Genomic DNA, 12,672 nt, shown 5'->3' with positions numbered 1-12,672 from the left:
CTCTCTGGCTGCAGGGTAAACCTTCACTTGGGTGGGGGGCAGTACTGTGTTTGTGGAGGACATTGACCGGGCTCTTGTACACATTAATGGCGCTCATTATAACCCGCAATGTCATTGGAGTGAGGGCCACTGGTTTCCCAAGTAGTGGTAGCTATAGCTGTTTGTGGAGGCAGGAGCTTGTTTGTGTAAGTGGACAACCTAGCCACACACACACACATATTTTCACTTTTAGATAGATAGATATATGTGTGTGTGTATGTCTGGAATTACATTTCAAAAATGTACCTGTTCTAACTTACATACACATTCAACTGAAGAACAAACCTACAGATCCTATCTTGTTTGCACGCACTCACACATACACATACACACACATATACCTATGAGATCTCAACTGGGAAATAAATACCTTTCCACAGCTAGCAAACATCTTCCCCTTCCGGAAGACATCCAAACCCAGGACAGTATCTGCAAGAAAGATGCCAAAGCAGGTAAAAGCATTATAAAGTCTTTTATTCAAAGGTCTTCTGGGTAGTAACCATCACCTAGAGGACCTTTTTCATAGGTTCCAAGACTTTGGAATGAACTGCCGGTAGAGATCCCATTGCAACTAAATCAGCTGTTGGAATTTAAGTGACAACTGAAGACCTAAACAGACACCTTTTAGCTATGAATTACAAAATCATGTCTTATGTTTACGAAATGATTTTTGATAAGGCCAATTGGCTGATCAATAAAATCATTTCATAAGCACAAGACATGATTTCAAATTCATTGTCTGTTTTGATAACAGACAATATAAACACAACATACAGTATACACCTTGTGTTTACTGTATTTTAATCTTTGTTCTGTGTAATTTAATATATGTATTCCATAGAAATATATTTTAACATACGTCTTTTACATAATGTTTTATAATTATGTGTTTTTAACTTCAAGGAGAGGCAGGTAAGAAATATTAATCATCATCATCATCCTCAAATTTAAAAGATCGAACTGCAAAGACTCTGGCACAAGCCAGTAAAGGTGGTCCCAGTGGTGATCGGCACACTGGGTGCAGTGCCTAAAGACCTTGGCCTGCACTTAAACACAATCAGTGCTGACAAAATTACCATCTGTCAACTGCAAAAGGCCACCATACTTGGATCTGCACACATTATTCAACGATACATCACACAGTCGTAGACACTTGGGAAGTGACCGACGTGTGATCCAATACGACAGCCAGCATAGTGATCTTGTTTGCTGTGTACTAATCTTGTTGTGTTAATAATAATAATAATAATAATAATAATAATAATAATAATAAGTTTTAAGCTTGACTCTGTTCCTGAATTGCTTAATTGCTCAATGTCTGTTCTGTTGACGTTAGAAGCTTCTGATCTGCCAGACACCTTCCCTCTCATGCACTTTTTCTCTTTCGCTCAATCGCCTTGTAGAAGCCAAGATAGGGAGAGAATGGGTTCCCACCTGTGTGGCCTTGCAGAATCTGGCAGTGTGAGGAGGACAGCTCAAAGACCTTCAGTTGAGGGCTATTGGTGGCTACCACAATATAGGAGTCTTTGGGTCCCACGAACCGGACATCCAGCACTTCCCCATTGTAACCTGAAAACTGGAAAATGAAGAAGGAAAAGAGGAAAATGAGTGTGTTGGGAACTTGCCAAACGGAAAAGAATGGAAACATAGGACAGAGGGAAGGAAACTGTAATCTTTGAGGCAGATGGGCATTTTTGAGGAAACAGTGTTCCTTACAGCAGGCATGGGCAAACATTGGCCCTCCAGGTGTTTTGGACTCCCACAATTCCTAACAGTAGTAAAAGATGCACAACTGCAAACAGATTAATAAACTGACAAGACTAATTAAATGCAGGACCACGTGCAATGTAAGATACATATGAATGTGATGCTTAAAAATATATGATGTATGGTTTAAATGGAATTGTGTGAAAGCTGTATGAATGGGACCTAATTGGTCTGAAGGCACAATTCTAAAATATTGAGGCCTGGAAAACAACTACATTCAGGAACTGTAATTAAAAGTTGCTGATGAGAACGGTGACAATATTAACTGTTGAACTGTGTTTACATTATCAGAGACAACGGCTCTTTAAGTTAAGGAAATGTTTACAAGGTTCTTTACGTTAACAAGGAAGTCAACACAAGGCTGCTTATGTTTATCAACATCAATTAAGAAGAATCAACATCTGCCAGGAAGAGATGAAGCCATGATGTTTCAGACTGGGAAAACAACCTATAATTCATTTACAACTTTGGAACAACATCAGCAAGAAACATTGCTATATAAGAGACCTTCTAAAATTCCAAAAGTGTGACGACAGACAGCTGTGCTGTTCACCCACCATGCTCTATTGAGAGAGATGGTGTACTTTGGAAGTGTCAAGTCTGCTATGGGAAAGCAGGATTCTGGAAACTTGCCTGTTTTTCTCATGGGAAGAGAAAGGAGTATGATTTTAGAAATATTGTTATGATACATTTATTACATGGAGTAAGTTTCTGCTGTAGGGAAAACAGGGATCTGTTTGGCATTGTTCTTAGGGAAAGAGGAGGTGCTTTTGCCATTTTAGAAGTTTTGGAACTGTGCGTTGGCAGTCTGCAGGAGAAAGCAGGGCCTGGCTTAAGCAAATGCTTCTCCAAAGAGAGAGAAAGGAAATGGTAATATCTGGATGAATGAGGATGACTGAATGTGTATGGGTAATGTGAATGCTGAGGAAAAATCTAATTCCCCTTTGTTTGTTTGTTAGCCAATGTACGTTGTTTGTAGATTCAATGTCGTTACATAGAATCTGTATGTCTGTATGCCTAATGTCATTCTTAGCGTAAAAGTTCTGATACTTTTTCTCTTACTGGAAAATTGCAATATAAATAATCTATGCTTTAAAGTTACTGAAAAGTTATTCATAACATGAACAAGGATAAGAACGCTGCAAACAGATACAGGACAAGTTTCAGCCTCAGTCGAATACAAGAAGTTGTCTTATCCTCGTTATGTCAGAGAGAAACCTGGCAACAGCCAACTCTAGTATTCTATGACTTTATGATTTAGGGTGGCTGGAGGCTGGATGGCCATCTGTCGGGGTAGTTTCATGGTGCTTTTCCTGCATGACAAAAGGGGGTTCGGACTAGATGGCCCTTGGGGTCTCTTCCAACTCTATGATTCTAAGATGGGAGCCTACCTGTTTCCGGAGCTCAAGGGTCTCCGCATCGTACATGCAGATGTTGTGCTCAGTGTTCACAGCTAGGACCTCGCTCTTTGCAGGAACCAGGGTGCAATGCACCAGGCTGTGTTCTCCGGATGTCACCGCAGCCTCCTTTTCTTTGATCCTGGTGGGAAGGTTGGGCAGGGACTGGACACGGACGCAGGTGGCTGAGGTGGAGTCCCACACTCGGAGCAGACCTAGAGGCAGGAAACATGGGTTAGTCATCGGCAAAGGAGGCAAAAAGCTTTGGGTGAAATTTGGAGGAGCCTAGACCCCTGGTTCACAATCTGGGGGCCAATGTGATTTTTATTTCCTTATAACAAGATCATGGCAGGAGGTCAAGGAAACACAGCTCTGAAACATAAAGTGGTTACTCCAACACAGAAAATTTCAACTCTATGCAACACTCAATCTTTTACCTTGGAGAAACACTCAAAATAATTTTCAGGTTTTCAAGGATGAAAACCACATCTTTGACATACCGTATATACTCGAGGATAAGCTGACCTGAATATAAGCCAAGGAACTGAATTTTACCACAAAAAATTGTAAAAACATAGTGACTCGAGTATAAGCCGAGGATGGGAAATGCAACAGATAATGGTAAATTTCAAAATAAAAATAGATACCAATAAAATTACATTAACTGAGGCATCAGCAGGTGAAATGTTTTTGAATATTTACATAAAACTGCAATTTAAGATAAGACTGTCCAACTCTGATTAAACCATTATTCTATCCTTCTTCAATGTAAATGTGCTTACGTGTCCTTCCAATAAGAATAAAGAGAGTAAAATAATAAACATAATAAAAATAATAGAGTAAAATAATGGAAATGTAATAATAACAATAGAGAAAATTTTCTTTAGAACATTTGTATCCCGTCCTATTCTCGATCTCTGAAGAGGGACTCAGGGTGGCTTCCAACAATATAAAAACAGCAATAAATACACAGTTACATAAAATGATAATAAATATACATTTAAAACAGTTTGCCAGGCTTAAAACATCCTTTAAATCAGTCAAAAAATGCGGTCCATAAAATCTCATCTTCACCAATAAAAATGATCTATTCTGTGAATGCTTGATCCCACAGCCAAATTTTAAGTCTCTTGAGAAATGTCAGGAGGGAGGGGGCAGATCTAACCTCTTTAGGGAGGGAGTTTCACAGCAGAGGGGCCACCAAGGAGAAGGCCCTGTCTCTCATCCCCACCAAACGCGACTGCAATGGTGGTGGGACTGAGAGCAGGACCTCCCCAGAGGAAATAATAAATGTAATAATAACAATAGAGTAAAAAATAAATGTAATAAAATAATAGAGTAACATAATGTAATAATAATAATAATAATAATAATAAAAAATAGAGCAAAATAAGAAATGTAATAATAATAATAATAACAGAGGAAAATAATAAATAAATTTGACTCAAATATAAGTCAAGGGAGGCTTTTTCAGTCTAAAAAAGCGTTGAAAAACTCTGCTTATACTCGAGTATATACGGTACCTTTGCTGCCGGCAGTGAGAAAGAGGGAGCTGGATGTCTTCACCTCCAACTGGGAGGTGTCTCCTCCTTCTGGTAACATGACGACAGCTTCAACACTCTAAGAGAGATGAAGGCATTTGAAAGCAGGATATATAGATGGACCGACATGATATGCATTCATGTGTATATGATAAGTATATAATCTATATGCATACATATCAGTGTACATATACATGTAGTCATTCACATATATATGACATATGCGATCCATTAAAATGGTTCAAAAGTACTTACAAAACTGGGGGGCACTGGTGCTTCATTTCTAAAATGTTTTTAAAGTGTACTTAGTAAAAAGAACTTGTTACTATAACAAGACTAATGAAATTTACTATTTCTTTGTAGTAATTGTGCATGCACAATTTCACATATCCACAGATTTTTTGAATAATAAAGAAAATCAGTTCCTGCTTTAAAAATGTTATTTCCTGTTTCACTGTGTGATCTTTACTTTGAAAGGAGTTGTTCTACTCCAGAAACTTTGTTTTTGTGGCAGAAACTTTGTTAAATTGGTAGAGACACTACAAAGCAAAATGTGCTATTTTTGCAGTGTAATAAACTTTTGCCATGTTTTTATGACAGAACCAATTAAGAACTGCCATTTATAACCCAGGAACAGAAATCACAGTACAGACACCATAAAGGGACATCTAGACTGACCCTCTTCTTCCAGGCAGAAAGGCACCATCCAAACTTTTCTGACATCCAATTAGTATACTTCCCAAGGGCCATCCATTTAAGTCATTATTTTTCCAGCCCAGCACAGCAATTGGCTTACTTATTAGAAAGAGATGTATCAGTCAGTCCTCCCCTTTGCAGATTATGTTGTTGTTAGGGAGGGACAGACCTCGTGCTGCTATCCTGATTGGTGCCTTCTGATGCTGATGCAGTCTGGGAAATGTAGTTTAGGGCACGGCCTTTTGCATTTTCTGCCACTGGGGGTCTCACGTCTCTAAACTATATTTTTAAGCTTGCTGTTTTCTCAGTCTCCAGCCCTTTACCTGCACTCTTCCCTACAGCGATCGGTTTTCAAAGCCCCTTGTGTTCTCTTGTCTTTGCCAAAGTTGTTTAATGCTTATGCTTACTTTATTCCTCTTTGCAGATTCAATAATTTTATTATTATTAGACTGACTCTAATGGCAGCTGCTGCAGCCAGCTCTCATTGGGTCCTTCAGACACTGAGCAGCACTGTATTCTGGGAAATGTAGTTTACGTCAGGGGCTTTTGCATTCCCTGCCACTAGGAGCTTCACTTTCCCAAACTACATCTAAGATGGCTGTGTTCTCACTCTCTAGCCCATTAACTATAGTCTTGCCCACAGTCACAGGGAGAGGAAGATTAAAAAAACAAAAACAATAATAGAACGGCAAAGACTCTGGCACAAGCCAGTCAAGGTGGTCTCAGTGGTGATGGCACACTGGGTGCAGTGTCTAAAGACCTTGGCCTGCACTTAAAAACAACCAGCACAGACAAAATTACCATCTGTGAGCTGCAAAAGGCCATCCTACTTGGATCTGCACACATTATTCGCCAATATAACACATAGTTCTAGACACTTGGGAAGTGTCCGACGTGTGATCCAATACAGCCAGCATAGTGAACTTGTTTGCTGTGTAATAATCTTGTTGTGTATTAAATAATAATAATAATAATACTGAAAAGGCAGCAACTGCATCTTTCAGTGGAAATTTAAAACCAAGCCTAGCTGTGAAAGGCACAAGAATATGATAAGTCTCTGAACTGTTAGAATGAAAGTGGGCAGAAATTTAAGGGGGAAATAAAACTGTATCCAACTTCCCAATGATGACAAGGAAGGACCCTGTTTTTCTTGCACATCATGACTCAAAATGTTAAGCATTTCCAGGGAGCACATGTTTCTGCCAAACAGCATCAACCAATGGAGAGGAACTTTACCTCATAGACTGGGATGGTGACTTTTGATTCTTTCTTGTTCAGGTCCCACACGGTGCAGATTTTATCACGGCCGGCACTAAAAAAAAAACCCCAGAAGCATTGTCATTGACTTAGGAGTTTGGCAGAGAAGGCCTTGTGAAACGACAGCTCCCAGGATTCCATAGCACTAAGCTACAGCACTGGGAAATATTCCTTAGGAAAGATGAGGACCTCTCTGGGTTAAGAATTTGAAAAGCCCTGCTCTAAATGACATTTCCAATAATTTTGCTAGAGCAAACAGGGTGATGGGTTTCCTTACAGCAGGTACAGGCAAACGAAAGCCTCTGCTCTGTAACAGTAGTGTGATCTTTTTGTAATGGTTGTATTCACCTTGTTTAAAATTGATCAAAGTGTGTAGTTATCAGCCACCTTGAGTCCCTTTGGGGAGAAAGGCGGGGAGCAAAAGAAGTAAATAATAGTAATAATAAATAGGGAAGGACCAGGAGGCCCATTGGAGTTCCTCACCTGATGAGTGTCTCGTAGTCGGGAGAAAAGGCCAGGGAGGTAACTGGGCTGTAATGGTTCTCCAGCTGGGCAATGCATTGGCTGGAGGTCAGGTCCCAAATGCGGATGATGTTGTCCATGGAGGAGGAGAAGAGCTGGAGCTGCGAGATGTCTGGGTGGAATTCCACGAGGCTGGACAGGAAACATACAAAACATAGGCACTGCACCAATGACCCAACAACGTCCTTCGACATCATGATTGTTTAGCAAATGAAAAAGCATAGGACTCCACAGCTTTAGCTTGCCAGGTAAGGTTCACCTCAGTGGAGACAACCTATTCTGGGCCCTCAGTATATGATTCAAAGCAGAGGTGTTTAATCTTTGGGTCTCCTTTTTTCCATTTACTGCTGTTAGTTCCCTACTCCCCTACCCACCCCTGATAATAAGACATCCCCTGAAAATAAGCCCTAATGCGTCTTAATTAATATACCACCCAACTTATTGTCGGGGAAATGCAGGCATACAATTAGAAGAGAATAAGAAGTCTCCAGATAATGCAAAAAGACTATTTGAATCTGCTCTTGACCTTGTTCTTTTCATCAGTTCTTCCTTTTCTGCTGTATTTTAACAGAGGGCACTGAAGGCCCAATTGACCTGGTGTTTGGGATAGATCAGTGGTTCTCAACCTGTGAGTCCCCTGGTGTTTTGGCCCACAACTCCTAGAAAATTCAGCCAGTTTACCAGCTGTTAGGATTTTTGGGAGTTGAAGGCCAAAAAATCTGAGGACCCACAGACTGAGAACTACTGGGATAGATGGACCAAAAAGGTCTGGTGATCAAATAAGTGTCAAGGAAGTTGTTTTTGGAATTTTGGACTCTCTTACGGAAGTCTCTGAAGACTGTTTATTTATTTTAAAAACATTTATATTCCGCCCTTTTCACCCTGAAGGGGACTCAGGGCGGAGCATATCATATACACAGCAAACATTCAATGTCGGGACACAAATGCACATACAATACATAAACATTAAAAACCATTTATCAAAATATTAAAATACACCATTTAAAACCATCCTGGTCATCCGTATCAAATCTAATTGTTGGCAGATTCTACCCACGAGATTCACGAGGAAGGACTTACATCTTGCTTTGCAGAGAACAGGGAGGATTCTTAAGGTAGGCCAATATTGATCTCATGATATTGCAGAAAACCTTTAAGGTAGGTCAATATTATTATTGCAGCAAACAGAGATTCCATTTTGATTGCTGAGTATGGAACAGCAATGCCTGTAGCTGAATGACTAAATGATATGTGGACAACCTAAAGTAGTTTGCATTTCTGTAAAACGAGGGCATTTCCTTACTGGACGACGCCGGAGGAGCCCTTCAGGTTGTGGGTGCAGTACTGCCTGGGGACATCCCAGATCTTGATGGTGCTGTCGCAGCCACCTAGATAAAAAATAGAGAGGAAAAAAGGGCCTAAAACATATGTGTCAGGGTGAAGGCCTGTGGCCCAAATCCATCCTGCCATGTGATTTTATGTGGCTTTCCTCTACATGCTTGACTATTCTTCATTATTGGACATCATGCCAAGAGCTGATGTGATACAGTGACCTCTGGAAGGCTGTAGTTTGTTCTCTTTAGTCAGGAGAGTGGAGTTTGAACTGAACTCCAAGGTCTGTGGATATGATGATGATGCCTAGCTTTACAAGATCCTTTCACCTTTCTCCAACCTCAGAGCCACAAGGTCTGTTGTGCTGTTATTTCCATCATCCCCAGATAACAAAAAATGATGGGAGTTGTAATTCAATAACATATGGGGTCCCAAACTGGGTAAAAACTAAAGGGCACCGACCATTATGTAATAAAATTATAGCTGGTCTTCTCTCTGTTTCCATGGATTCTCCATCCACGGATTCAATGGCCTTTCAAAGGCAACCACAATAAGGCTGAGGTGGACCTCCATAAACATGGGTATCACTACATCTTGTATGGAGCCACGATGGTGCAATGGATTAAACTCTTTGGTCAGTTGAACTGCTGACCTGAAAGTTGGCAGTTCAAATCCGCGAGACAGGGTGAGTTCCCATCTCTCAGCTGCAACTTCCCTTACGGGGACATGAGAAAAACCTCCCACAGGATGGTAATACATACAGGCGTCACCTGGGCAACATTCTTGTTGACGGTCAATTCTCTCACACCAGAAGTGACTTGCAGTTTTTCGGGTCACTTCTAACACGATAGAAAAAACCTACATCTTGTGGTAGTCAGTTCTACTCTCTAGTTATTAGCATGTGGAAGTATGCAGTACTTCAAGCCGATTCAGAGATTTCTCCCATAATTTGACCCATCAGGCAAAATTCAATCCATACCTGTGGCTAACAAGGTGGAGGTCGAGTCAAACACCATGCTGGCCACCGGAGCTGTGTGTGTGGCTTTCCAGGTGCGGCTGCATTTGTTTGCCAGCCAGTCCCATTGCTTCAGCAGCAATGCCTGACTTGCAGTCACAAGGATCTAAAGACAAGAAGAAAGGGAACTCTTAGGAAAGAGCTCATAATAAAATCCCAGAGTTGGAAGGGACCTCCAAGAGACATCCAGTCCAACCCCCTCCTGCGAGGCAGGAAGATATAATTGCTATTATATAATTTATTATCACATTATCATTATTAATACTTGAAGACTCATAGAATTAGAAGGGGGCCCAAAGGCCATCTAGTCAAACCATCTTCTTCCAGGCAGGAAAACAGAATTATTATTGTTACCCATTATTATTATTATTATTATTATTATTATTATTCTCAGAGCCCTCCAGTCCAACTCTTTCCTGCCAAGCAGAAAGACATTAAGGTAAATGTTTCCCCCTGACATTAAGTCTAGTCATGTCCAACTCTGGGGGGTGATGCTCATCTCCATTTCTAACCCGAAGAGCCAGCCTTGTCCATAGACAAGGTCATGTGGCCGGCATGACTGAATGGAGCGCCGTTACCTTCCCGTCAGAGCAGTACTTATTGATCTACTCATATTTGCATGTTTTCAAACTGCTAGGTTGGCAGAAGCTGGGACTAACAGCGGGAGCTCACGCTGCTCCCCGGATTTGAACCGTTAATCTTTTGGTCAACAAGGTGAGCTGTTTAACCCACTGCGCCACTGAGGGTGCAGTATTATGATTATTATTCATTATTATCCATTATTATCAGACTCATAGAGATGAAAGGGACCTCCAAGGGCTATCCAGTCCAACCCCCTACTACAAGGCAGGAAGGCACCATCAAAACTCAATGGCTGGGACTACATAAGTGCTTTGTTCAATCCGTTATCCCTCTGTGTCCTCAGACTCAGGGATGGGGAAAGTGTGGCATTCCAAATAGTGTTGAACAATTATCAGCATTTCCAACTACTGATGAAGGCTGCTACAAGATGAGATAACACCGTATTTAGAGGGCTTCTCATTGTGAGATTCCTGTTTTGCAAACCGGCAATCACTTACTTCATCATCATTGCTGAGGGCAAACGTCGTGATGTCGGTTTCATCATCCTGAGAGAGAAAAGAGAGGAGGGAAGCAATGGCTTGGGTCTTCATGTTCTTGCTCTGAGCAAATTTTTCCAAATGTAAATTATTTGCAAAACTATTACAAGGAGGGAAAATCCTTTGATAACTTCATGATTTACAGTAATAAGTCTGAGAATACTTCCAACAAAACTTCCCAGTCACTTTATGCGGAGTATTTTGTTGCTCTTATTACCTGTTCGATACAGCGAACCACATCTCCCGTCGAGATCTCGACCACGTTGACCTTGCTTCCACAAGGGCAAAACATATAATCCCCATCTTGGCTGACCTGGGGTGGAGAAACACATAAGGAGAGCAGTTCTTTTGCAGCACATCCCATACAGCAGGGCTCCTCAGACCTTTTAAGCGGAGGGCTGCTTCTTGGTCCTTCAGACTGTTGGGAGTGCTTGACTATACTGTAGTTCAAAAAAAATCCTGAACAAATTCCTATACATACTGCACATATCTCATTTGAAGGGCAAAAAACCCAATACAATATTATTTCTTTCCTTCCCCCTTCTCCATCCCTCCCTTTTTCCTCCCTCCCTCCCTCCCTCTTTCTTTTCAAGTAACATCAAAAGCCTATGGGATGTGCTGCAAAAAGACAGAAAACCCTGCAGGTTTATTACCTGAATGCGTCCTCCTTTGTAGAAAGGCTCGATCTTCCGGAAGATGGAATAGCTGTGAAAGGGAATGAGGAGGAAAACCAGTAGAGAGTTAAGAGAATGAGAAAAATATGCCAGTGTTAACAACTCCTTCCTTGCCTTTTATCTAAAGACCTGAAATATTTAGTATCTCATGCTTACTATTGAAATGGAATCGGCTGAGTGAAATAAAAACCATCTGGTGCTTGGGGAGATCAAAGTGAGAGCCATGGGGGGACCTTTCCTCACCGGTGCTTGCTTTCTTTCATTTTCAAATAATATTTTTAATTTAAAATATAATTTTATTTTAAATTTTACTTTAAAATAAAATTTATTTTATTTTAAAATAGGGTGACCGAGGTGCTTGTTTATAAAGCTATTGTCCTCCCAACCCTGTTATATGCCAGTGAAACATGGAGTGTGTACAGACGTCACACTCAACTCCTGGAGCGATTCCATCAGTGTTGCCTCCAGAAAAAACCTCTTGGGAAGATAGGCAGACAAATGTCAGCAAGCTGGAAGAAGAAGCAAAGACCACTAGCACTGAAGCAATGCTCCTATGCCATCAACTCCACTGGACTGGCCATGTTGTCCAAATGCACAATCACAGTCTCCCTGGAAATTTGACAAGAGCTCCGAGCCTTGACAGCTGCCAGCATGCCTTCGCCTTGAGCCTTAACAGCTGAAGCGGCATCAAACCGCATTCATTCTGCAGTGTAGACGCAGCTCTAGAGCACCAAGCTCTCCTTAGGAGACAAAACTCTCATTCATTGTGTCGCCAGGAAACAAAGTCAATTGACAACAAAGAATATAAGCAGCACACCCTAGGATTTAATTGAAATGTTGCCATGGCAACTAAAGTGGAACAATAGCGCTATAACTGTCTGTCTAGAGTCTAGACCAGGCCTGGGCAAACTTCGGCCCTCCGGGTGTTTTGGACTTCAACTCCCACAATTCCTAACAGCCTACCGGCTGTTTGCCCAGGCCTGGCCTAGACGAAGCCACAGTCTCTCAAGAAACTAGAATACTAGAAAGGAGCCCCCCGCGCATGCGCAGAGGCACCCCGGTAGCTCCCGCCGGTGACGTCACGCGCCCCTTTTGCTCTCACAACAGATGGAGAGGCGCCCCATCGTCGTCGTCGTGGCAACAGCGTCTCCATGGCAACCCTAACCTCTCCCCCACTCTCTCCCTTTTTCTCCCCTTACTTAGTTTTAAAAGTCGTCGAGGAGCTCGAAGCCGACATCTCTCTTGCCCTGTTTCACCCTTTCTGGTGGTCTCTCACACACGTGCTTCCGGTATGAGAGGCTGGCTTTCGGCGCA

At 41.6% G+C, this 12,672-nt stretch overlaps 1 protein-coding gene across 1 annotated transcript in view; it reads right to left on the bottom strand.

Annotated features, from left to right (window-relative positions):
• Positions 1-12,672, bottom strand: part of TBL3 (transducin beta like 3) — a 25,638-nt gene extending 12,966 nt beyond the window's left edge. The window contains exons 1-12 of the mRNA XM_060786523.2: positions 12,558-12,672; positions 11,338-11,389; positions 10,902-10,997; positions 10,646-10,693; positions 9,531-9,672; positions 8,523-8,607; positions 7,181-7,351; positions 6,677-6,752; positions 4,727-4,823; positions 3,198-3,418; positions 1,474-1,615; positions 410-468 (exon numbers count right to left, since the gene is read on the bottom strand). Of these exons, the coding sequence (XP_060642506.2) occupies positions 410-468; positions 1,474-1,615; positions 3,198-3,418; positions 4,727-4,823; positions 6,677-6,752; positions 7,181-7,351; positions 8,523-8,607; positions 9,531-9,672; positions 10,646-10,693; positions 10,902-10,997; positions 11,338-11,389; positions 12,558-12,595 (1,227 nt within the window). The 5' untranslated portion in view covers positions 12,596-12,672. The remainder of the gene's footprint in view (positions 1-409; positions 469-1,473; positions 1,616-3,197; positions 3,419-4,726; positions 4,824-6,676; positions 6,753-7,180; positions 7,352-8,522; positions 8,608-9,530; positions 9,673-10,645; positions 10,694-10,901; positions 10,998-11,337; positions 11,390-12,557) is intronic.

This window comes from Anolis sagrei, chromosome X, assembly GCF_037176765.1.
Source record: "Anolis sagrei isolate rAnoSag1 chromosome X, rAnoSag1.mat, whole genome shotgun sequence".
Taxonomy (NCBI): domain Eukaryota; kingdom Metazoa; phylum Chordata; class Lepidosauria; order Squamata; family Dactyloidae; genus Anolis; species Anolis sagrei.
Note: the sequence above shows the minus strand (reverse complement) of the source record. Positions and strands in the feature narration are given on the sequence as shown.